Here is a 27,347-nt window from a genome sequence, read left to right as displayed (position 1 = left end):
TGCTTGCCAGTTCGTAATCTTATCTCTTTTAATACCAATGTGTTTTCATTGTTTGACAAAGTCGTATCTATCTGCATTCAAAACAGGCACATTAGGAACATCTGTCTCATAATCCTGTAACGGGGGAACAAATATGTTCCATTGTGCTTCCCCCCCCCCCCCCCTCAGTGTTTATTGCTCTCATTATGGTTTCCCTCTCTTCAGATTTGGATGGTGATGACCAGGGTTTGTAAAACCATAAAACAGAGCTCTGACCTCCTCGCATTTAACATCTGTACAGTATGTGCATCTGAAAATATGCCAGGACAGGCTGGTGTTGTAGAGACCAATAGATTTAAATAATCGAAGAAAGTTTGAAAAATATATACTTCCTTCTATATGTAATTATTCTACACAAACACACATGATCATTGCTCATAAGATGTTTTGTGAATCGAACTGTGTTAAATGACATTCATTTGAAAAGGCCAGCATTTATGGTTTTGGTCGTGTCTTTCTGCAGAGGTTGCAAATATTATTAATATTTTCCAATTTGAAATATGCACCCTGTGCAACAGATGTTCAACTCAGTAAGTTACTAAAGTTACTGGAAACTGAACCATATTTTGAACCCATTTAGACCCATTTAAAGTGGTCAGATAAATGCGTGACACTAAATATGTGGATCGGTTTGCAACAGACAGTAAATATAATAAGAATGAAACAACTCATGTACATGTGGAGACAGGCATAAGTAGGTTTAAAATTTAAAATTACAATTAGGTAATATTATATAAACTGCCTTCTCTTCATCATATCGCATGCTACACTCTTATAAATAACAGTGCTAAGTAGAACCATATAAGGTTCTTCGGCTCCTCATAGGAGAACCCCTTTTGGCTCCAGGTAGAACCTTTTTTATAAAGGTTCCACCTGGATCCCTTAGTGTTACCAAGAACCCTTTTAAAACCCTTTATTCAGGAAATAGGTTTTAAAGGGTTCTCTGGATCAAAATGGTTCTTACTGGAACCATTAGTGTTACCAAGAACCCTTTGCTTGAAGCAAATGGTTCCAGGTAGAACCTCAGCCCTTGTAGAAGGACCCTGTTGGAACCCTTATTTCAAAGAGTGTAGTGAATGTGAATAAAAGTATTTGTCTTCATTTCATATTTTTGTATTCTGAGTAGCAATAAAACATGGGTGTCAACTAAATGTGAATAAACAGTATATATATATTCTGTAAGCCACCACTGAATGTTAGTAGTCACTAATACAAAAACTTGTTATGTTGATCAAATCAATACTGAAGAAAATATAACCTCTAGAGGGTGCAATTGCTCAGTCAGCTGCTGTTCTCTCCAGCTTCATGTGGATTGGCGCCGCACAGTTTGAATGAAACATGAACAGATTTCAATAAATAAAGAGTAAAGCAACACAAAATGATTACTGAACATAACTAACACAAAGCCAACTAAAAAAAACAACAACACAGAGCTGGAGAGTGTGACGACCTGATTTTAAACACAGCAGAGGAGACTGTTCAGGTGCTCACAGCTGTGTTCATTAACTGCGTCCAAAAGACAAACAGAAAAACAGAGACAAAAACCTGGGAAAACTCAAAAATACAGCAGGTTAGAGCAGCAGCACCCTCACACTTATCATTATAGTTAGCTCACTGTCATCAACATCAATCACAATCTTGTCACTGCAGCCCTGTGTGCTGATGTGACCTCTGTGGTGACAATAAAACTTTTTATTTCTTTTACACTAACTGTGCCAAAAATAGTAGCTGTTTTTTTTTTTATATATGTATATATATATCATCCGCTCAAATATAGCAGGTTGGAGGAGGGGAATATATATAACAAAGCAACACACAATTCTAAATGAGAGTTGGCCTCATGTGGAGAAACACCGCCGACAATGGCTACAGCTCTGGCCACAAAATGAGAAGAGAGTTAAAACCCTAAAGCCACATTCAGGAGGTTATTTACTCCTGAATGTGAAGCCACTCGGCCGTCAGAGCGAACTGCCGCCGCTTTATAGTGCATGTGGCACAAGGAAGGGGAGTAGCCCTCGGGATGTTCGGCTCGAGCATCTCTCTCTTCTCATCTAACGCTCTGTCTTCTTCAACACCAGCGAAATTGGGGATCTACTCGTGTTGCTTCTGCGAGGGAAAAGCGTGTTGCCATGGCGTCAAATGCCAGCCACATGTTGGAGACTGCCCTACAGCAAATGGACGACATCATCGCCGGTAAGAGCTTCTGTCTCATTATCAGGACTTCTATAGCCTGCCCAGTTTGTAATTGCAGGGCCCCCATAAAACCAGGACAGCCCACATGACTTCACCCCCCCCCCCCCACAACACACACACACACACTACTATTCTTGTTAGGACTCTGCACTGCACTGTGAATTGATTTAATTTCATTCGGGCAGCCGAACACGCCTGAAACTTTCTTAAACCTAACCATAAAAGTTAATGTCCAACCACAATTCACTCCCACACACATATGGATAATGCAATATGCTCTGCACGGTAACTTACTTTATTTTGTTTTTAAGTTTTTAAGCTCATTATCAAGAATTCTCTCTATAAAAAGAGGATTATTATACTAACGGTGGTTCGTAAAAAAAAGCCGTTGGAGCACAGTGTGCGTGACGTCGTGCACAGGTATTTTATATGCTTTTCCTTTCTTCCTACCGTATACTAAGTGTGCAACTGTAACGTTACCTTCATTTGCCACGTCTTCTGTGTTTTCTCGCAGAGGTGATACATTTCAGTCAGTCACAAGCTCAACTGTGTTTTTTGCACATGGGTCAGAGGGAGACGTTCTATTAATAGAGGTGAGAGTTCAACCATCAGCGTATACTCGACCCACAAAAGTGACCGTCCACCACACACACAGCTAATTCTCATCCAAAATGTAGTGAAAATACTAACCAGTATATGTGATAGAACACAGTTGAATGAATGTGAGTGACCACACCGAGTGAATACCTTTTTTTTCTTCTTCAGATATTATATATAGATGAAGATGATTACTTTCTGCAACTTAGACACGATGATTACAGTGACCTCAGGCCTTTCATTTGTGGATTTCAAGAGACGACAGTTTACAAGAACCAGGACATTTGATGCTATTTCCATCCAGAGTAAGCCACAGTGCGGCACAACAGCACCCTCAAGAGGCCATTTAAGGAAGTTTTATTATTCTGCTGGTCACTGCATAATGAGTTCAATCTGACACCACAAAAACGAAGGATTCTTCATTAAACAAGTGTTCTCCTCTGTTGTGCAACACTTTTGATTCACTGTTATGCGTCGCTGTTGTTTCCTTTCCCTTTTTTTAGGCAAAATCGGTGAAGTGCTGTTCAGTGATCTTCTGCACTCAGGAGGCCAAGACCGCCAGTCCACACAGTGTGCCCAACATCATCAGTCCCTGCTCCCACCCGCGGCGGACCCTGCCCTCAGGACTCTTCAGCTGGCCGAGGCCCTCGGGGAAACGCTGAAGGGGAAGTGGAGCGAGGAAGAGCGGCTCAATCTCGGGAAACACGTCTCCGCCGACACGGCGAGCGTGATACTAAAGTGGCTGCAGAAATGCCAGGTGAGTCAACAAAGGTTAACAACACTGACAACAACTGACTGACTGGAAAATATCCCAAACCGTGCACATTAGAAAGTGCTCTGCTAGTAACAACAACAGTCTTGTGTGCGGTCGAGAGTCTGTGGGTTTCGTTAGTAAGCGTGATGCGTTCGTCTTTGATCCTTGGTCATCAACATCTGGAGGGCTTTTTCCTGTCTGCTCAGACAGAGTGAACTGGGAGCTGGATCCACTGGTAATGAGATCCAGGACTCCTGTTTAAATTACAAACAGTTGCACCGGCATTTATTGTCCCCACCCCTTCGTCATTTCCTTCATTCAAATACCTTTTTGCATTACTACTGTTTTCTCTACTGATACTTCACAATCACCCCCCTCCCCAAATATATACGTCTTCCATTGCCTCCTCCTCTCATTCTGTGCCGTCTTTACTGAATTATTGCACTTCACCACATCTGACAAGCATGTGCTGCAGCAAGTTTCCTCTCTCCCCCCCCCCCCCACCCCGTGCCCCTTTAGGAAGCCCCACAAAATCAGCTTGACGGAGACGTACTTCAGACAGAGCCAGAGAGCGGGTCGAGACAGACAGAGAAAGGTTACAGGAGACAGAGCAGAAAGAGACGATCACGAGGCGCAGCAGTGTAAACATGAAGGGATGAGGTGGATATTGAAGACATTTGAGACAGAAAGTAGGCGAAAAGAAAAGAGGGGGGAGTTTAAAAAGAGGTAGAAAAAAAAGTTGGAGAGAAGAAAGAAAGGGAGTACAGCCAACTGGCATAATTTTGAGTTATTCGGCTCAGCTCTAAAAAGTCTCAGTCAGTCGGCCCAGACTCCAAACCACACGGACCAACGTCCTCTCTGCTGCAACATGCAGGCTCTGTAAAAATGACGGGGGTTGAATTCAAGGAGATTCTGACACAAAATAGTTTGGTCCTATTGTGGAATTTGTTCTTCCTCTGAGGAGGCTTTGTAGCAGCACAGTGTTAGTATTTGACATTAAGAGTCACACCTACGGTACAATGGGCCTGCACTATGGAATATGATATTGATTTCTACAAACATTTCACCTGGCTCAGAAAGGTAAGACGTTGCGTGCAAAAACTCTCCACTCTGAACTGTAATTGTATTGAGGATCTTGGTGTGTTTTTGTGTGTGTGCTCCTGCATTTTTTACAACATAATTACAGTTGCCGTCGTAAGACAATGTTGAGGGTGGAAGAAGTGTTTTGCTTGTGAGTTGAAGAGTCGTGCTGCAGAATATGACAACACACGCACGCATGCACTCATCGCACGCACACACACACACACACATACACATTCTTGTACTTGCTGCATACTGAGGACCGGGTTGCTGACAAAGTGAGGACCAGCATTTCCACTTTATAAATCAACATTTACAAATATCTACTTCATGGATGACATATACAAAGAACTATTGGTTACAGTACCATAAAATGTCTGCAGGTGGAGCCCCAGAGCAAAAAGGGGTTGAAAACTTTTTCAATGTTTTTTTTTTTTTTTGTAATTTTTGGTCCAAAATTTGTCAAATCGTCATATTATACTATGTCGACCAAAATTTAAAAAAAAAATTGGACCAAAAATGTCATACTATACTATGTCGTCCAAAATTTTAAAAAACTTTTTACATAAATTTGTTGGTCCAAAATTTTACAAAAACGTCATACTATACTATGTCGTCCAAATTAAAAAAAAAAATAATTGACCCAAAATGTTTGATTCAAAATTTGACAAAAACGTCATACTATACTTTGTCGTCTGATTTTTTTTTTTTTTTACAAATTGAGTATAGCATGTTATAGCAACCTAAGGAAGTGATTTCAGTGAAAACAAAGTGAGGACCGGCCAAAATGTCCTCACTCTGTAAAAATGACCTCACTTTGTTGGTTAAAAATCCTCACTGGTCCTCAGTATGCCGCAAGTACAAGAACACACACACATGCACACACACTGTTGTGAATGGAAAATTTACCGTGAGAAAACGAGCAGCTAATTAAATGTTTAAATTTTGTTTAAAGTGAGTGTGTGATGTGATTTGTGCCCCGATCCAAAAACAAGCGTACAGTACAAGGCAATGGTAACAAACGAACCATGGTAAACAAATAAACTACGCTGACAGCAGGATTTAGAAACAGCAGTAGCCAACTCGTATTAGAAATTAAACAGACATTTGATTTTCCTAAATCATCACAGTAGGGGCACAGAGGAGGAAATTTAATTCATTCTTAACCTCGCTTAATTCACACAGTTCACACAACCTGCTATTTTCAGTGACATCTTGGCTCTATACCAAGGCCAGAGGACACATTAGCTGTGCCACAAGAAACCTTTGTCTCCATAATTTGATAGATTTAATGTGTTGTAACATAATGATTCACTTCCACGAGTGGCCTTGTTTTGATTACATGTTTGTAACTGGGGTTTTTAACAAGATGTCTTACCACCAATTTTCTTTAAATCTCGCAAGTCGCTGTCTTCTAATTGTATTTTCAGGCTGCAAAATAAATTATTTCTATACACATTATTGTAATCCAGCTTCCTCCCCCATCAACAGAGTAAAACTAAAATATAGAGAAACCTTCTAATTTGACACCGTTTTCAGACAAAACAGCCCTGGTCTATATGGAGTCTATTGTTTTACACTCTTTAATCTACACATCCTTAAAAGATGATTTAATATGGGAGAGACACAAGTGAAATGCCCATTATCTCCACTTTTTAAAAAGATATTTTGGACACATCAAGTAAAGTCACCAGTAGGGGTGGGGGAAAAAAAATCGATTCACGTAGGAATAGCGATTCGAATCATCCACAATTCTGAATGGATTCATAAACTTCAAAAATCGATTTTTGAAAAAATAATATATATATTTTTTTAAGTTTCTATTTTGAAAAACCACAGAAACACCAGTTTGTGTTGTAACTTCTGGGAGAAAAAGTTTTTTTTTGTACAGTAAGTAAGTTTTTATTTGTTTTGAATGAATAAATGTTAACTTTTGTCTCAAGTTTGCCTTTGTGTGATCACATTATCACATCATCTTATACAAACTGTATTGTTTTGATGCCATAATTTGCCTTAACACGCTATGCATTGTATCAATTTTTGAATCGAGAATCGTATGAATCGAATCGGTTGAATCGAGAATCGATTTTGAATCGAATCGTGACCCTAAGAATCGGAATCGAATCGAATCGCGAGCCACCCAAAGATTCACATCCCTAGTCACCAGTATAGAAACCAGATGTAAGCAGTGCATCAAGTTGGATTGTTTCCATGGTAACACATGGGGGAAAGATAAATTGATGCACATTTCAGCTGAGATCACTTCCTGCCATTTTTTAAAGCACACGTTCGTCAGTCATTGTTATGACAGTGGTTTGAAATGTGTGACAGAGAAGTTGGAAAATCATCAGAGGAAGTGAAAGAATCTTGAGATTTACTAAAGAAGAAGAAGAAGAATATCCGTGGGAACAAATATGAAATACCACTTACATTTTTGCAACTACGATATAAAAAAATGATTTATTATAATTATAAGATTGTCTTTTTTTATATATACTGTGCAAACACGTGGCCTTGAGGTTTTAAAAGTCACATGCGAAGCGTCTATTAAAGGCTTAACGGTATTTTTTTAAAATTATTACAAACCGCTTGAGCGGGCTGGCTCACGACGATGAATGCTGAGCTACATAATGTTTCCATGATTGTGGCTGAAAAGCCTGGATTACTGAGAAATTTGAGTTCTTTGGTGGCACTTTACCTTCCTTTGCACACTGATTGCCAACGACTGCACAGGCAATCCTGGGCTCAGACTTCACTCTTTTTTTTCCCAACAATCAGCTGGTCAGAAAAAAGGCTCTACACAGCTTTTAGTGCTGGATTAGGATTTGTGACCTCCTTACAGATTAACCGAGCACCAACAAGTATGAATGGTGTACTGAACTCAATAGATGATCTTTTATTCTGAAGGTGAACGTGAATCCCAACAGTAACGGTGACTCATACCAGGAACGGTTATCACGACTGGAGGGAGACAAAGAGTCACTCGTTCTGCAGGTAAGAAGCTCACGCCTCTGTATATTATGTGATTCATTTGTATTGGAATAAATTAAAACAGTTGTGGACTAAACCACACCTCAAACGTTCATTTGCAAGTGTCAGTTAAGTGAGTAAACAAGGAACATGTGACACTATGTGCTTGCCTGTGGGAACGGATTCTAAACATTGCACATATCACGTGACACAAAAAAAAGGAAAGAGACGAGGAAGTTGGAGGTGAAAGGGCAAAGGTAGATCAGAGTATCACGTCGTAAAAAGTGTTGCGTAATTGCCACGAAGCCGTTATAAACTGGGTTTGGTGCCGTTTCAACACTAGATTTCTTTCGCGTGACGTGTTCAGCCGCATATGCACATACGTGTGTAGGTGTGTGTGCGTCGCCCTCAGGACTGTTGAACAAGTGCTTGTCTCGGAACAGGTTGAGGCTAGCACCGCCACGCGCTGCAGCATGTACTGTAGGTGTGTGTGTGTGTGTGTGTGTGTGTGTGGAAGTGAGAGCAGGTGCCCTGTTTATTTATTCCAGCTCTCGGATAAAACATTCCTTTCGGGAAGATCGGCGCCAGTTGGCGCGCCGGACCTGACATTTAACAAGTGATATATTGTTATGCGGCTGTAATAGTTTCTGTGCGGATTTTAACGTGAATCATACTTTTTTCCTGACATTGCTGAAATCCACTTCAAAAAAAACACAAAGGATCATTCACACTCATTCATGTTTGCACAGTTTGATCTGACGGAAAATGAAAATAGCTGATATTAAAGCTACGGTAGGCAACATGTTTGTCATTATGGAGCACTTAGAAAATAATGACCTTTTTTGTTGTATAATGTAAATTTAAGGGATCTCGTTTATGCTCGGTGAGAGGCTGCTCTTACCCTGGATTTCCACTGGCCACGTCTCAGCGGCGTCCCAGAAGCGGCTCGCCGCGCCGCAGCGCTATCGATAGGTAGCAGTTCTATTTTTGCCGTTGCCGTTGCCGCTGCTGAACGGCGTAAATTTCAACAGTGCAGATCGCACCAGACAGGAAGTGCGACACAGACTCAAAGCAAAACATTTCCGCCGCCCTTTCAAAATAAAACACAATACGCAGGTCATACAGCCTCAACATTACGTCGTGACCGGTGCTGCCAGGTCAACAGTTAATTACAATTAATCAGAGCATCTCGGAGAGAATATAATGTATGGCGAGAGACTGATTGTTGAAACATAAAATCATTTTTGACACCAGGTCAACAGTTCTTCCACGTCGGAGAATGAAAGAAGCTTGTGTTGTTGTCGTTTACTTTATACACAGTCTATCGCGGGATCTCACGAACTCGCGTCCGTTCGAGATTATCGCGCGATCGCCCGTGAATACCGCCGGCTCCCAAGGCACCGCGCCGCTGCCGTAACGCACCCGGTGGGGGATTGACGCTGGGCAGAGGAACGAAGCAGAACCGCGCCGCCGACGTGCCACGGCTGTAGCGCGTCCAGCGGAAATCCAGGGGTTATTGGATGTTCTACTAAGACGCAGCATGTATACATCCCTTTCCATAGAAAAGTCATTATTCTAACTTAGTTTAGCTGCAAAGCGACCTTAAAAAAAACAAAACACGTGTCAGTATCAGTGGAGTGATTGTCTATGGACATCTGTTGCGCATTTATCCATCTATTTGGAGAGTGTCAGGACAAAGAGCCGAGAAACCAACACAAATGAGACTCAACGATCTATTTTTCTTTTGTGCCCTGGACTAAAAGTTGAGTAACAAGTTTTATTTTCCAGTATGACGTAGTGAAAGGATCATCCTCATTACTTTTGTTCTCTTTTCCCAAACACACACACACACACACACACACAGGTGAGTGTGCTGACAGACCAAGTGGAAGCTCAGGGCTCGAAGATCAGCGATCTCGAGAATTCTCTGGTGGAACATCAGCACAAGCTCAACTCCACGGAGGAGATGCTACAGCAGGTACACAGCTTTATATTGACCTTCCCGACTCGAGTCATTTCGACTTCGTCTTTTTATTGGAATCGCTCTGAAGCGAATGTTTGATGTATTACTGGAACAGACTCAGGAAACTCTGACTTTCTCTGACATCCAGGGGCTTTTTTATGTCATTGTTGTTCTTTGAGTAAATGAGATGTGAAAGGCCATTTATCTTACCACGCTCTGGGTTCCACTCTTTTCTCATTAGTTTTTAGTCTGAAACTGTGGAGCTGTGCTTCCCGAGACAAACAAAAATTCCTCACTGAGATTCCAGAACATCAGGCTGCATAAAACCTTGGCAACTAAAATATTTAAGGATGCTCGGACTTATCCTGGCACGGCGTCTCAAAGCGTGCTCATGCAGGGTTTAGACTGGTCCGTCTGGGCAGGTGATTACAGCGCAGTTAAACACACACCCCCACCAACCTGTAACCGCAATGAGAGAGTCCCTGCGTGCTCGCATACACACACACACGCATTCACAAAGGGAAAGGGAGAGAGTGAGAACGAGAGGGCAAACAACAGAGGGAAAGAGAGAGGAAGAAGGGAAGAAAAAGGTGGAGAGATGGGAGGGAGAAAGAATAGGGGTGGTGCTCCTGTCGTGAGAACTTTGAAGTGAATGTCGACAACTTCCAGTTGTTTGCTTTTGACTTCGAATCCACGACGCAGATTTAGCCGAGCACCACATTGAGGACACTCAACCGAATGGATATGAGAAATTCTAATCAACTGGAACTAGCAGACATTTGACACCGTTGCAACTCACTGCAGGGAAATACACGTCCTTTATTTGGAGCAGACACTGTGGTAAGAGGAACCAGGTATTACGCGGAATATATTAATCTACTTTTTTATTTTTATATATATAATGCCAGTCCTCTGAATTCTCTGAATCAAGTCACAAGTGTTTTAAATGTGTGTACTGCTCCACTGTATGTGTGCACTGTATCAAAGGCCAGGCAGGGCCAGTTTCTTGGAGACATGGTCATTATGAGGTTTTGGACCTGAGCCGTAAATCTCTTCCTGGTGACAAAGCTCTAATATTTTCCATGTGCATGCTAGGAAAAGCCCAGATACTTTTTCCGAAAAGCCAGGGTTTTTAAACGGACGCATCCATACGTACTGTTTCGCCTTCCTCGGATGCTCATTTGCTGGACTTTAAGTGATCGAGCACCTGTTTTGGCACGAACCAAATTAGTAATACGTCTGCCTGCTTAGCCAGGGTTATGAAACCCAAAGGCTGACAGCCACTGAAAAGCAACAGGAGCAGAAGTGAACTGCAGATCCATCATCTCACCCCCCCCCCCCCCTGCATCAGGTTTGATTGGAAAAAAGGTTCACGCCGACACAGGAGAATGCACCTGTCTCAGTTATTTTAATGCTCTTTCTATGAATGTTTTGAATGATTCCGGTAGTGCTCTCACTGTCCCCCGACCCCCACTGCTGTGGACTGTGAGTGAGCTGTGAAATAGACATTATAAATAGTGGTCATGGGCTGTGTATATTTAGCCGCTCAAACGGCGTCCGAATCCAGTAGGTTTGTCTGAGGGGACTGTCGTTACAGTACTGCTGGCTTGCTGTGATTCAGACTTTAATGTCGCATTTGTTCAGTAAGTAGTGAGCAGTGGGTACCTTTAAATGGACAAGGTATCGTATGTGTGTGTGTGTGTGTGTGTGTTTGCGTTTGCCCTGTGTGTCTGTTTGTGTTTGCTCAATGCTGTCGCCGTATGTTGTTGATGACAGGAGCTCCTACATAGGACGTCATTGGAGAGCCAGAAGCTGAGTCTCATGGGGGAGGTGTCCTACCTGAAACTAAAGCTGGCAGACATGGAGGGGAAACAGAGTCACGGGGCTGAAAGGCAGCAAAAAGCAGAGGTAGGGTATTTTTTTTTGTTGTGGTTAAAAAATGTGTTTATGATATGTGTTATTTGTCGAGGACACATCCATATGTGAGTCAATCTTAAACAAAGTCATAGCTTTCCTGATGTTGAACCCCTGTTCAACTCCCAGAATAATTCCTGCAATTAAACTCCATGTCCTTGTCCAACAGCTTTATTCGTGTGGAAGTGACATAATCACGACCACACGACCTTAAAGTTTGTTTAACTGACGACGGCTTTCAAAGAGGAGTTAGTTTTAGGTCAAATCAACAGGACCTTTTCAGTTTTTTTGCGACCGTCCTTGGAAATTTGAGCCCAACTGTGCAGGAATTATGAGGGAAAACACAAAAATCTGCCTTGTGTCTTGATGGATCCAACCTTGCAGTCAAGCTGCTGATTTTATGGAAGACCATAAACACTTCTCTGGATGGATGTAGGGGAACATTACCCCCCCCCAAAAAAATCCTGGCTCTGTTGTTCCTGGGCAAAGTCTGCAGGAAAAAAAAACATCTCCAAGGGTTTCATTTTTTTCTCTTCTTTTTGTCAGTTTAAACTGAATCATGTATTTGCTTAAGACGTGATGTGTCCAGTTACCAGTGGACATCCTGGGTATTAAGTGAATTGGAAATCCGGGAAAACTGCACTATATCGAGACGGGATATTGTAACGTATGTAGTTACTGTCAAAACACTGCCAGTCAAAGAGCCTTTGTGTCCCCAGGTTATGGGAGTTCAGGCACAGTAGAGCTGGCATGATGGATGGCGAGCCAAATAATATGAGCGTGTGCAGGATATAGCCCTGAGAATTTTGTTGTTGTTGTTGGTGGTGGTGGTGGCGGGAATAGGTTGACTCCCATTCAGAAAAAAGGTAACCCTTCCAAAGTAAAGGCATATTCCCATTCATCCAGAAAAGACAAATTTGGATGATGGGTTTAAAAAAAAAAAAAAAAAAAAAAAGATTTAATTTGGGGTTCTCAGCATATGGAAGTGTTGAAATCTTGTTTCTGCCTTCACTGTGTGTACAAACCAAACTATCCCTACAACAGCTGCTTGGGCTTAAAGAGAAAAGGGGAAAGAAAAAAAAAAAAAAATCAGCTTTCACCACTTAAATGGCCTCCCACGTGCTGCTTCTACTACATAAACATGTCCACACATATGCACACACACACACACACATGCACACACACACACACGCAAGCCTTTCGTGCTGTGGAGCCACAGTAAGCTCAGAGTTAAATTTAGCCATTGAGGCACTTCATATCATCTGTCACATCCGCTGTACCCAGACCCCGAGTGAGACTTCCTCTGTCCGCAGTCCGAGCATAACTTGGCCGCTGGTTTACCCTCGTCCTGAAGGAACACGCGGTTACGGATCACCTCTAAAACGATGGCAAACCTTTTCGCCCTCTTTTGCACGTCATCCATGCAGACGACGCGCATTTGATAACATTACAAATGCATGGTCTTATCGCAGCAAAACAAACGTGTTTGGCGCGTTCACAAAAAGAGTCCGACTTCACTGACTTTCATCACAATATGACAATACTTGTCAATAAACCTCATCCAAAATCTTCCATAATAAGTGTTGTATAAGTGTCCATTGACTTTTGTATCAACACTGTATATTGATGCTCATTTAATCGATAAATTGATACAGATTCTTTAATTATTTCACCCCAGATTAACAAATATAACAGTATGTGTTAAGGTGAAACTAACTGGGCCTAGGATCTGTGTTTGTAATACATTATTGATGTATTCAGGACTAAACCTGAATATCAGACCATCTACATGAATTTGAAGCACACATCTTCATGGAAAGGTCACTTCTGTAATTATGTATTTCCACAAAAACACTGACACACACACACACACACCTAACTCTACAGCGTAACCTTTTTCCTTAAACATTTCTCTCAATTATGTTCTCCCCTGCTCTATCTGTCAGACCGTAGTTAATTTCATTAGCGAGCTGCAGGAGCAGATGTGTCGCTTTCAGGAGGAGATCAATAGCAAGATCCAGGAGAAAAAAGCCTCAGAGATCCCAGCTGAAAGCAGCTCTTCTGCGGCCGGCCGCACCGAAAAAACCACCGAAGGACCCAACCCTGGGGGGAATCTGAATCCGACTCTAGACGAGGTTCAAGATGGCTCTGATGCGAGCGCACACGGCCTGGAAGAGGGTAGCTCAGACGCAGAGCAACAGTGCCTCTATGGAGGAGAAAGTGTACGCACAGCGAATGGATTTGACTGTTGTGTGCAGCATGGGTTGTTCTCTTTTGTGATTTGTGCACGTACAATTTACGTGCAAGTACAGTACGTCAACTCTGTTATGCACCTGTGTGACGCCACTTATACCTGCACAGGTGCTTTTCGTGTGATTTGTTATTGTGTGCTTGGACAGAACAACGTGCTTAATCTAACACCAATTAATCCTGCTACTTGAGTGGAAATGTGTTTTTATTAGGGACCTCGTACACAACAGTGAACGAGGAACCTATTGAAATTGTAAAGATTATTATTATTATTCTCCGTCAAAGAACTTGAATTTGACCCCCTAAACGTGCTTCAAAACGAACGAAAATTTGCACGCACATCAGAACTCGGAAAAGATTTGATAAAAAAATAGACTTGTGACAAACCAATGCAAAATGGCTCAGTAGCGCCCCCACAGGTTAGGTCCCTATGGAGCTGGAAAAAGTTTAGTTGTGCCGAAGTACTTGAAAATCGGTGGGTATATTGCCCGGCCCGAGACAAACAAAAATTCCTCTTGTTATTATTATTATTATTATTTTTGAAATGGTTGTAAATGGAGCACCTTTACTGTGTATGGTACATATAGATGAATGCTCGCCGCCAGCAGCCTGTGTCAAGGAACAGCCGGCCTGATCTGGGACATCAGAAAAACAAAACATAACAAAAAGCACAACAACAACACCAAGCCACTAGACGAGCCATTTCCAGATTCCATTGACATAAACATCAATTTTACCCCCCCCCCCCCCAGGCCTTTGGAGTACTTCGTCTAATGCTGGATTGATTAGTAGGTTTGTGTTAAATAAATAAATAAATAAATAAATAAATCATCTGACAAAAGGCTTTCAAACACCATAGTCACAAAAACACACAATTTCACGTATTGGTGACTACTGTGAACTCTTTTAATCAAAGGACTCTGGAACAGGAATTGAGCAGTTTTGCAAAAGCAACACAAACTTAAGATAACACGAGGACACATTAGGGTGAGCCTTTCATGAAGTGGGTAAAATCTGTTTCCCTGTTTCACTAAGCTTCCTTGTAGACACCTGCATGTAAAACTCTGACTAAGTAAACACTGTTATACAAAGCTCACTTATTTCCATGAAGGTGTCTGGTGCTGAATTAACAGATGAATGTTTTTCTTATGTCAGGGTTTACTGAAGGAGCTCCGGATTCTGAAGGACAAGGTGGAGCACCTGGAGGATCAGAAGTTCCAATATGAGAGGAAACTCAAAGCGACTAAGGTAAAAAAAAATAAAGCTGTGATTTTCATGGTGTCTAGACTTTGAAATACTCCACCCGTGCCCAAATTCCTCTGCTAACTGTCCACTCAACTTTCCTAAATGCTGTCCAATCTGATGTTCCAGCCAGTTAAGTGAGTCATTTTCTTTTTCGCACACACACTTTCTCATTCACGGACACCTACCGTATGTTTTTCTCAAGACGTCTGAGAGCTATTTCACCCTCTGTTTTTTAAGAACGGTAGAAATAAGGTTAATAACGTTTCAGTCCTTTTAATATCCAACGTGTGTACTTTGGCCTAATCCCGTTCACTTCTCAGGCTTTTCCTGAGCCGTTTATTTCCTTTTAGGACAAATTTAATTTGCTCCCCCGTTTTATTTCCTTTTGTTGCTTGTTCACTCTCAGTACAACAGCTGCCTGTTGCCTCTGTATTAGATTCTATTAGATAACATTGTACTATATTTCACGATGTAGTTCCAGGTTTCCATAAAATACACTTCCTTTCTTAATACTGGAATTAGAAACATATGAGTCATTTTGGTCGTCCTCCAAGGAGCTCCAATCGGTATGTTTTGCAGTGTGTGTCGTTAATACATAAAAAACATAACAAATATTGGACTGAGTACCAGTTTGAATCCAGAATACAGTTTGACTGAGAGGTTCCTGTGTGGACTTTGTTCCCCTCGTGTCTGCCGGGACTTTCTCCGTTTCTTATCACAGTCCAAAGACATGCAGATTGGGGTTAGTAAGTTAAATATAGACTCTAAGCTGCATGTAGGTTGTTTCTCTCTGTATATTTGCCCTGTGACGGACTCATACCTTGTCCAGTGTCAGCTTGGATCAAGCACATAATGGAGAGATGGATCTTTCAAGAAAATTAAAGATGCACAGATGTTGGCATACCAGAATCTTTCTTTTTGATAAACCATTGAAGAGATCTAATCTCATTTCTCTCCACTCTCTTAGACACAAAACAGCTCAGCATTACAACCATCTGGTTTTTTTTTCCAGTGTAACTCACCACAAAACAAACTATAAACTCTACAAAGCGGGCCCTAATTTGCTGGCCCCCTAAAAATGAAATGCTGGCATGCTTTTTTTGTGGTGTTTCACATGCACATAATAGTGGATGGTGCTGGCCTCTTTACATTAAAGCGGAACTAGACCGGAAGTTCCTATTATCGCTGTTTTTTTGGTGTGTATCTGCGTCATTACCTTGTTTATGAAGCCCTGACGGTTCGAAACAAACAGTTCAGCCATTGCTGAGAACGTTGTGTTTTATTGTAATCTCGGGGCTCAACGAGATCACTGAAAATCCCGTAATAGTTACGTAAGCAGCGGTTCTCCTGAACAACCGATCGTCCTGCTCCGGGCACTAGTCCGGGCACATCCGGTTACGTACATTGAACCGCAGAAGAAGAATAACGTCCGTTGTGGAGTAGTTTCACGATCAACAGTGTCTTCTGACTCTGGGTCTGACTCCGGTTTAAAGTCATAAAAGGGACTGTGGCGGGGAGTTGTGACGAAACTATTTTTAAACACTGTTAAAACAATGTTTTGATAATGAGGAGCAGTGCATCCGCCGTTCCAGAGGGGGGCGCTGCGCTTCTGAGAACAGATGTGCTGGATAGTACTGGCCAATCACAAGACTCTGTCTTCTGGGGGTGAAAGTTCACTCTGAAATCTCGCAGCAGAAAAACACCGTCAGAAAAGAGGCTTTCCATCGGCTAGTTTACAGCAACTAGGAGGTTTTTGACCATAAAAACAAGTTAATATATGTAAGTAGACCTCCATAACTAACATATATGTGCAACAGGACCACTCTATGTCACCTTTAAGATGCGTGTTGTTTGTGAACGTGAAAGTGCTTCGCTTTTGGCCGCGCGTTGGCAGACGGGGATTGTGCACGACTGTTTGTCCATTTTCCCCTGACGACGCTTCCTCGCTGTGTTGACACCTTTCAGGCAGAGCTCGGCAGCCTTCAGCAGCTCCTGCTCAGTAAGAACGCGGAGATCGAGAGCTTGCACACGCAGCTGCTGGCCAGACCCTCTCTATCAACCGAGAGCCCAGAGAGAGGTAAGCGCAGCAATCGAGCTCCCTGCCAACAACACAACAGCCTGTCACTGTAAGAGTTACCCAGCCTGATAGGTGACACAGTTAATGACTCCCATTTGAACCCATTAAACTTAAAAGTTACAGCTGTGGGAAAACTCTCCTTAATAAACTGTCTCATCTCTGTCTCTGTCTCTCTCTCAGACGAGATTTACAGGAGGAGGCTAAATGCCAAATGTAAGCCTGAACAGTATTTAATGAAATTCATTTTAAACCCATGGTTAATTTGATTTTTCATGTGTTTCCTTTTCTCCGGACATTTCTTTATTCTGTTATCTTTTGTTTCCTTCTGCTCTCGGGGGGGGAACATTTTTACAATCACTACCTGGTTTTAAAAATGACTCGAGGTGCTATCTCTCTTTCTTGTCTTTATTCAGAACTGAAAGCATAATCTCTTTCACTGTCAAACTGATGTCGCTAAAGCTATGACTGGACGTTTGTGGGAAATCGAAGAATACATGATTTAGATCAAGGGTTCCTGACATTTTCAGCCGCCGATCACCAACATAACAGGGCTGAAGGACATCACACAGGACATCAGTATTTCCTGTGTTGCTGTAAATTGATCTGTCTTCAATCAGTCTGTTATAAGCTGTGTCTCAATTCAGGATAATCCACTCCTTCTTTTACAAACACCAGCAGAGGCTGAATCGAAATGTATGGTCTATGGCTACAAGTTTCAAGGATGTTTGTTTTCCTTTAAATGTCCACAATTGAAGCTTGGTACATACTGTATATTTAAGTGTACTACATTTTGTCATCATTGTCTGTTACTGTTGTCTCCTTTCAAAACATTCATCTCCAAAACACAGTAAATTCTGAGATAAGGGTTGGGGAGGATTTGCCCTTTAGATCCCTCTACGCTTGGAGATGTTAGGAAGTTGGCTGCATCTGCAGAAGCCTTTTTGCAGCGTTGTGACGCAATCAGCCTTTAAGTTTAGCCTTTGAAGGAGGCGGCAGATCTTGAACTGAGACAAAGTTAAAATAACCTCGGGGGTTGTGTGAAGAAAGAGAATCAACAACATATTCAAAACTTCAAATTGAAGCACTTTTATCTGCACACCAAAAACCCTATTTGTTTCTAACTTAGTATTTGATCATGTACATGGTGTAATCATCTCAGGACCCCCCAAGGCCTGAATCTAGTTTTGAGAACCACTGGTTTAGATGGTACAAATGTATTTTTGTCTTTCCTTCTTTTCTGAATAACATAGTACTGTGGGGTTTTTTTGGTTTCTGAACAAAATAATAATTTATATGACATGCTGCCTCTTAGTAAACAGTGTTGGGTTTCTCTTCATAGATCTGGAACTGCAGAGGCTTAAGATTGGAATGAAGTCCCTGGCCGCTGCCAACGAGGAAAAGGTAAGTCACTAGAAATGTGGAAAAACACATCCTTTCTCTTCGTGGTCAGCGCAGCTGCGTGCGATTAAGCAGCACAGAGCAGCGTGTGTCTGCTACAATGTACGTGTCGGACTGCATAGAAGTGCTATCGTCTGTTTGGATGCTTGGTAGCTATCTGTTTTTAGATGTTGTCATTTCTTAGGCGCCACCCTCCGTCCATTTATAGCACAGAGGGGGCTTTTGTACTCTCCCTCCCAGAGAATCTCGGACTTTAAAGACTTACAGACACTAGTCCTACATGTGGCGCACTACTCAAGACACACACACACACACACACACACACCAAAGCGAGCCATTTCAGGCGAAGCCACACTGAAGTAGGCCTCGATCTGCCAAGCCTAATTTTGGACTGAGCTACATTAAGAGAACCATGGTAAAACCAAGCACGGGCACCACTTCAAAACACACACACACTACACACAGCTGCTTACCACAACTAAGGTTTCCAGGGAGGCATGTCACTCCCCTCCCTTTCCCACTGCTTTGATGTAAAGGCCATATGGTGAAAGCGATTTATTTTTTAGGGGCCTATCGGTCAGTCACAGGGAGGAGCAGCACAGTGTCCACATGTGCCTTCTCACCTTAGACAAACATCTTAATTGAGTTTCGTTGACCTTGAACCTCCTCCACTCTGTTTTTCTGAAGGACCGGCGTATCGAAGAGCTCACTCTGCTGCTGAATCAGTGCAGGCAATATAGAGAGGTCACACACACCACAAAGCAAGGTAATCAGCTTATTTACTCCCTCGTCCTTCCCTTCAAATACTCACATCATCCGAGCAACAAAAATGTGACTGAATGAAATCTACTGCACTTCCTTATGAAATAAAATGTGTCCACAGCTGTGTCTGACATACAAATGTTCGCCTCTCTCTTACTGTAGCTCCCCCTGCTGTCCATTTACTATCAAACGGCAGGACTCCTTCAAGCAGCAGTGAGGAAGAGGAGCAGGCCTCGCTGAAAAACACAGACTCTGCCAGTGCAAAATCAGAAGATGTCAAGTCTGAAGTGGGTAGACTTTTGTTTTGATCATTTCAGATTGTTGTTTTTGCGTGACTGTGATTAACTTTTTTTTTTACCTTTGACAGGTTTCCACAAACAGCTCTTCCTCCCGTCAAGCCTCACTCACATCTGGCCAGAAGGACAGTGATTACAGGTATAGTCAAACTGCTTTTCATCCACACATTCCATATTTTTTTTTGCTAACTTTGACTGAATATTTTTGTGCTTTTATCTTCCCAGAACAGAATCACAGACACTATCAAACAGTATGAACAGCCTAACAAATGGACCTTCACCAAAGGTTTGTTTAAATCATAATAAAAAAATATTTTGAGGGGATGTCAGTTGTGTTTTTTTGCCCTCTCTGTTTATGCTTTATGTGTCTACAGGAAAAAAAATAAATCAAGAATAACTCAGTTATAGGCTGAGATCGATGTGACTTTAGGGCAACGCCGTCCTACTCAAACAGAACAGAGATATAGACAAACAGGCCCTGATTTTCTTTTTCCCAGTAATAGAGATTTTGAATTGTTATAGTCATGAAACGGTTGTCTAATGTTAAAATTGGAACACTTCATCAGATTTTTGCTACTTGAAAGCTACCATATTACGTCCTTACATGATGAATACCTGACCGAATTTGCAATTTAGTCATTTGTATTTAATTTGATTATTTTTCTATGTGCATGGCTTATGCAGAGTGGTCTCAGTGGCTCCAGATGTCAGACGATGCCTGTGAAGTCGTCGTTGTCAGAGCAAAACGGGTTCGGAGGCAGCGGCAGCAGCAGCAGCAGCAGCAGCAGCAGCAGCACAGGCAGTGAAGTCCCGAGCCAAAGGTCTCCAGATGGCAGCGAAGACGGAGACTCCAGTCAAAGTATAGTAAATCCACACAAATGAACTCAGGCTGTCTTGGTCACGATATGATTGATAGTGCAGGATAATGATATACAGGATTAGACTTCCCTTTGGAATAGTGAGGGTAGTGTTTCCCATGAGCAAAGGCGGAATTCATATTTGCATCAAACCGCTCTCATTTGACCGGGCGACCATTACACCTTTGATCACAACTAATTGTAGAGTCTCCTAATGCAGCAGCTGGATTATGGGATAGGCGCTTTCTCACCAAACACACCCTCTCTTTCTCCGACTGACCACATTCACCTCAGCTCCACCCTTCCCCTGGCTTTACCGGCCAGTTTTAACTTGAGCCCCACCCTGATTTTTCTCGGCCAAGTTATGTTGTGGAGTGAAATCCGAGCACAACCTATATCAAATTCATCGCACCTTGCACATTTTGAGCTCAAGCCCCTTCTTTTTTTTTTTTTATGGAACATTAACTGATGAATTATTTGCTGAACTCAATGGTCTGTATCCCGTGCTCCCTCTCCCTGTGAATAGAGGGCATTGTGAAAGGGCAGACCACCAAACATGCACCATTTGGCTCCAAGTCTGGAAAAGTTAGCAGTAGCACGCACGCAACAGATACAAACCCCACCCCCACCTCCCATCGGCCGGTTTTAGCAAAGCTGCAAAACAGCTGAAAATGTTCACTTGCTAAATGAATTCTTCAGAGGTGTTTACTGTATCTGTCCAGCTTGTTGCTAAAATGTGTGACCATGTGGTGTGAGAGCACAGTGTGCACATGCATGGTTTGTTAACGACTTATTCCAGCGGTGTCAAACTCATTTTAGTTCAGGGGCCACATACAGTGCAATTTGATCTCAAGTCAGAGCCGGACCAGTAAAATAATAGCATGATAAACTATAAACAAGGACTCTAAATCCCCCCCCCCCCTATCTTTTTAGAAAACATGAGAAGTCTAAGTTTACCAGGTAACCTAGACTTCCATGTGGTCTGAACGAATTGATTGGTTGTTGATCTGGATTTAATAAACGTGGATTTTAACAAATTACATAGCCTTACTTTAATGTTCCGTGCAGGTTTATTTTTTATTTTCTCATTCGTCGCAAATATACGGAGCCCCCGAAAGTGACATGAGAAAAAAAAAAAAAAATTTAAATCTCGAGTTTCAAAGTCGAGATCTCAAGTTTCCCCCAAAAAAAGGAAAAAAAAATTCAAATTTTTTTTTTTTCAGATTTTTTTGGGAAACTTCAGATCTCAACTCGAGATCTCGAGTTTCCCAAAAAAAAGAAAAAAACATTTTTTTCATTTTTTTTTTTTTCAGATTTTTTTGGGACACTTGAGAGCTCGACTTTGAAACTCGAGATCTCGACTTTGAAACTCGAGATCTCGACTTTGAAACTCGAGATCTCGACTTTGAAACTCGAGATCTCGACTTTGAAACTCGAGATCTCATGTCACTTCGGGGGCTCCATACAAATACGTATTTCATGGAATGTTTATTTGGCAATATTATAGAATTATTAGGGATAAACTGTCATTTCAATTCATCGAATGTTTCTTGTAAGTCCGTCCACAGTGCACTCGGTATTGCATTATCCAATTAGTGATGTCGTCCTTTTGTAACCTCTCACAGGAAAGTCGGAGAAAGCCGATGACAGCACTTCGAGTAATAATTCCCCCGTTCATTCTGAAGCGAATGCACAGCCTGGCCAACGAACTGTGGGCTCACCAGAATACATGAAGAACAACAGGAGCTTCAAGAGACTCTGGGGAAAGTGAGTGTTGCTGAAACACGTTTATACTGTGTATCAACATCATGTCAACTCAAATGGATCTGTACTGAGAAGGATATGATGATGAGAGTCACTGACTTATATTACCAGCATACAGTATACAAGTACAAGTAAATAAATGATTTTATTAAATTGTTCAATTGCTATGAAGGTTTATTAAAAAGCATTAGTTTAGGGTTTATGTTTATATATCTTCTGTGTGAGTAACAAATATAACATTTACAAAAACAATGCACATTTTTTTTATGAAAGCAGTACCAGAATGTTTATTATTGTCCACGCAGACTTCGAAGAACTCAGTCTGGAGGGCTCCAGTCAGCAGATCCAGATGCAGGTCAGTTTAGGAGAGGGGGACTCCGTGCCACAGCCGGACCCAGACTGACCAGGACTCCTGAATCTTATGACTCTTCACGGTAAAGCTCTTATATCTTATCCAGTAAACCTTCAATGTTTTTATTTTGATGGTTCTGCATCAGAGAAGTCAGCCTTATAATTTGGCATTTTATATATAATCTAGTTAAGCTCTCTCATCTCACCACTCCCTTCACCAGAGGTTCAGGCTAGAGTTTTTCTTTTAGCTTAACCAATGTTGAGATGTGTGCTTTATAAAGGGTATAATGACTTTTCTACATTATTGCCATTTTCAAACGTTGTCCCCTTTGTCTTTGTCTCAGTGATATGAATATTCCATTCAGCCAGTGGACCAAGGAGCAGGTGTGTGGCTGGCTCGAGGATTATGGGCTGGGTCAGTACATCAGTCTCTCCAGACAGTGGGTCGACAGTGGACAAACACTTCTGTCTGCTACACCTCAGGAGATTGAAAAGGTCAGACTATAAAATAAGACCATAAATGCCTCTTTCAACTAAACATTAGCAATGATATTTAGATGAATTTATTGCTTCCTCGCAACAAAGGTTGGACGCACTTCGTTGTTATTATTAATAAAATAGCTCGTTGTGTAGGCAAACCACTGATTATTTACACGAATTAATACCAATTTGTCTCCCATCTGTCTCCAGGAGATGGGTTTGAGGAATCCTCTGCACAGGAAGAAGCTCCAGCTGGCTCTGAGGGCGTTCACCACCAAAGTGATAGAGAAATCATCAGAGGTGGACCACATCTGGGTCACCCGTAAGACTCTCTTTACATGGGATAGTTAAAACCCATAGATGCTTTTACATCAGGATTTAAATCGGGCCTGGAAATAAAGAACCAAAAAAAGAAGCTGTAGATTTAAAAAAGTTTAACTGTAAATGAAATGGGCCATTGCAGCAACTGTGTTAACTGTATTAACAAGTATTTTCATCCATGCAGGCTGGTTGGATGACATTGGTTTGCCTCAGTATAAAGACCAGTTCCATGAGGCACGAGTGGATGGTCGAATGATTCAATACCTCACAGTGGTAAGACTTCAATCCTGCATGTGCTGTAAGATTTTTACCTTAATAACCAGCCTGATTTGAGGACTAACTCTATATTAGTCAGAATGGAGCCACTTTTATTTCTCCTGAGTTTCTGTCTTTGTGAAAAAAAGTGAACATAGTCTTCCAGTTGCTAAATTAACTTTCTTTTTGAAGCTCTGAGATTTTTCATTTGATTGGCGCCATAACATCTTTTGCAACTGACAATTCACCACACACCTACTGGACTATTTGATCTGCCATAATTAATAATAATTGTAATATATAATAATATATTATATATTATTATGTAATGTATAATATAATAATGTATAATGTATTTTACTCTAAATGGGAAAAATAATGAACAAAATTGACATCACATGCTGTTGGAGAAAACTAGAAACTAGCAACTGAGACATCAAGTGAAAAGTAGGCGAGGATTTTTCCATAGACTTCCACTCAAATGTAGTTATTTTTGTAACCAGTGGAGTCGCCCCCTGGTGGCTAACTGCTACTTCCTACTTCTTGAACCCTATGTCCATTTTTATATTATGGTTGGAGACTCAAATTGGCACACATAAGATCCAGCAAAGTAATGCTGAAAAAAAAGTGTTCTCGTCTCGGGCAGTTTGCTACAGCAAATCCAGCAACATTTACAAAGAGGTTTTCATGATTAAAAAAATAAAATAAAATAAAATAAAATAAAAAAAACACAATATAATACCATGAATTTGTAGGTTGAGTGATCTTCTCTTGCTGTTTATCCAGAACGACCTCTTGACTCTAAAAGTTACCAGCCAGCTTCATCATCTCAGCATCAAATGTGCCATTCACGTCCTTCATGCCAACAAGTTCAACCCCCACTGTCTTCGACGTAGGCCGGGTGATGAGGTAAGCACAGATGGAGCGGAGACGGTGGCGTCTGACACTGTGGACTGTTTGTGGTTGTACCGTGTGTCGCTAAGATTCTGTCATTTTGTCAAAATGTTAACACTAAATGTTGAGAGAATACTCATGAAAGACAATTCATAAAAAGCCTTTTTTGTATGGTGTTTTACTGAGACACTGCTCATAGATGGTGAACAGATGAAATCACATCAATGGCCCACAAGATGGTGCCAGATGCATGTTAAATGTTAAAAGAAGGAGCCATTTCTCTTCCCTCATTGTTTAAATCAATTATCCACTTATAGTTTAAAGTGCCTAAAAGGGTGCGTTGCCTTGTTTTTACGCCATCTTTCTGAAGAAGCAGCCCAGTCCCTCAGAGGTGGTGCAGTGGTCTAACCATCGCGTGATGGAGTGGCTTCGAGCAGTGGATCTCGCCGAGTTCGCTCCTAATCTACGGGGCAGTGGTGTCCATGGTGGCCTGATTGTAAGTATTGTATGCATATATTTTTTTAGCACATTTGTATTGCCTATCTGGAGAGATGAATTATTTCCTTCTTCTGTAGATCCTTGAGCCTCGCTTCACCTCAGAAACTTTGGCCCTGCTGCTAAATATCCCTCCTCAGAAGACTTTGCTCCGTCGCCACCTTGCCACTGCCTTCTCTACCCTGGTGGGGCTTCAGGCCACACAGGAGAAGCGGGAGTATGGCAACGCCACCGGCCACGTTCCACTCACGACCACAGCCAAAGTGAAGGTACGAAACAAATCAAAGAGTTCTGGTGTTTGTTTACAGCACAAAAAGGATTTATTAATGGGTTAATGGGAATTGTTTTGTCTTTTTTTACAGCCAAAAAAGCTGGGCTTCACCCAATTCAGTCACCTGAGAAAGAGGAAACCCGACGAATCCGCGGATTACATTTGCCCCACGGACGGCGGGGTGCTGACGGTGAACGGCGTTTCCAGATTGCCCTCTTCAGCGTTCAAGGGCCTCAGCCCCAGCTTGGACAGACAGGCTGAGAAGCGGGAGCAGACTGGGACTAAGGTCGAGGCTAACGGCTTCAAAGAATGAATTTAAAAATAGCTACAGACTCGCCATCGCTGCCCTCTCACTAGTGACTTCTGTGAATCGGTGAAGAACGCAGAAAACTCAATCAGGATGCAACAGTGTGATGATTTGCTGAACGGGGCTACAAAGACGAAGCGCTGCACATGCTGCTGCTGGTCATTCTCGTTCGTCGCTTACACATTGTTCACCTGAAGTGATTATGAATGAGGACATTGTGTGTGTTGTCTCGTGAAAGCTGCTCTCTGCATTCCTTATACGATCAGATTCCAAAGCTTATACTTTTGCTTCGAAAATCATTGAACTTTACTGACCATTTTGTATCTGTAGACGTAGGATATCGATGTCTTTTTTTTCTTGTTAAATACCTGGTTTGACTCGACAGTATATTTGACATTGGTTACCGTAAGTGTTGCCGTTTCACTTTAATCTACGAGTGACAAAAAGTTTGAATACTTCTCATGGTACATTCATTAAACTGTTCTGCACCTTTGAAAACAGCGTGTTGGTGTTGTCCTATAAAGTTGACTTGTTTCAGGTTGACGGTAATATAATAATAACAGTGGATCAACAGAAAGTCATGTTGGGAATCCCATCCATCCATCTTCTACCACTTTATCCTCCACATTGGGGGATACAGTGGCCAATCTCAGCTGACATAGGGCGATAGGCGGGGTACACCCTGGACAGATCACCAGTCCATCACAGGGACACATACATAGAGAAACAACCATCCATTCACTCTCACAATCACACCAATGGTTAATCTAGAGCAGGGGTCTGCAACCTTTAGGATGAAAAGAGCCATTTTTGTCGCCTCTCCACCCAAATAAAATTATTTTGGAGCCGCAAAAAACCCCCCACAAAATGAAGATAATAACACGTATAAAGGTTTTTATACAGACATACTATATACAATAGTAAATAGTCTCTTTCATTTATGACATTTAAGAACTACAACATGTTCAGTTTATACCCAACCTCTAGACCCCGTAGACCGGGTTCTTCCATTGTTTCATTAAATTAATTAATTAAATTAATGAAATTAAAATGAATCCACTTTGAAATAAATGAAGCAAACATTTGGATTGTACGTCGTTCGCGCTCGAGAAAACGGTATGTGGATTCAAAGATGGACAGGACGCATCCAAACGTCTACTGAATATTGCATTTTACGTCGACGTTGGATGTGACGCACAAGATATTAAAAGACTTTTATTTGTCGCCTTGATCTCTAAAGCTACAAGGAGCCACTGCAGAGTGGCTGAAGAGCCACATGTGGCTCCAGAGCCGCAGGTTGCAGACCCCTGATCTAGAGTGTCCAATATGCCTAACCCCATATTGCATGTTTTTGGACTGTGGGAGGAAGCCGGAGAACACGAAGAAAACCATGTTGGGAATTCTTCAGAGGAAATGTAAAAAGTGCAGCAACATAAGTAATTTAGATGGATAGTTGGCTCAATACTGCCCTCTTCTGGTCAAAAAAAACATACACATAATTAAAGAAGAGGATTTGTCCATTCCGACTGAGGTTCTTCAATAGCTCTCCAATGTTGCTCACAAGACTGATGCAGTCTGTTTTTTTAATTATTATTCATGCATCATATAATCAGTGATCACTTTATTTGTGAATATTAACAACTTCAATTTATATTTGGCTTCTTAAAAAAACAGTTTTGGACATAATTTGTATTTCGTAGTGCAGTAGTGGCGACTGCTTAAACTGAGTTAATATAGGTTATTATTCATTGAGCGATGATGACTCTAAATCTTCCAAAATGTTGCCTCCATTTCTTGGAATAACTGCAGTGTTC

General features: G+C 41.7%; 1 protein-coding gene across 6 annotated transcripts; it reads left to right on the top strand.

Annotated features, from left to right (window-relative positions):
* The first annotated feature begins 4,556 nt into the window (after window positions 1-4,556).
* Window positions 4,557-26,023, top strand: ppfibp2a (PPFIA binding protein 2a). Of its 6 annotated transcripts, none has more exons than XM_083900719.1 (22): window positions 4,557-4,663; window positions 7,571-7,657; window positions 9,498-9,611; window positions 11,373-11,504; window positions 13,457-13,732; window positions 14,916-15,008; window positions 16,971-17,082; window positions 18,422-18,483; window positions 19,168-19,246; window positions 19,405-19,529; window positions 19,610-19,677; window positions 19,764-19,824; window positions 20,223-20,397; window positions 22,021-22,162; window positions 22,465-22,593; window positions 22,855-23,005; window positions 23,201-23,312; window positions 23,496-23,584; window positions 24,353-24,475; window positions 24,834-24,956; window positions 25,036-25,224; window positions 25,318-26,023. In XM_083900719.1, exons 1-22 carry the CDS (start codon window positions 4,616-4,618, stop codon window positions 25,537-25,539), a joined length of 2,712 nt encoding a protein of 903 aa, XP_083756845.1. In that variant the 5' UTR covers window positions 4,557-4,615; the 3' UTR covers window positions 25,540-26,023. The 6 variants fall into 6 exon arrangements, with proteins under 6 accessions (XP_083756845.1, XP_083756844.1, XP_083756847.1 ...); XM_083900718.1 differs by having other exon boundaries at window positions 4,558-4,663; window positions 24,831-24,956; XM_083900721.1 differs by lacking the exons at window positions 4,557-4,663; window positions 7,571-7,657; window positions 9,498-9,611 and adding an exon at window positions 10,137-10,436 and having other exon boundaries at window positions 24,831-24,956.
* Window positions 26,024-27,347: the final 1,324 nt, after the last annotated feature.

Source organism: Microchirus variegatus, assembly GCF_963457635.1.
Source record: "Microchirus variegatus genome assembly, chromosome: 14".
Taxonomy (NCBI): Eukaryota; Metazoa; Chordata; class Actinopteri; order Pleuronectiformes; family Soleidae; genus Microchirus; species Microchirus variegatus.
The sequence above is the reverse complement of the archived record's forward strand: the minus strand, read 5'-3'. Positions and strand labels throughout refer to the sequence as shown.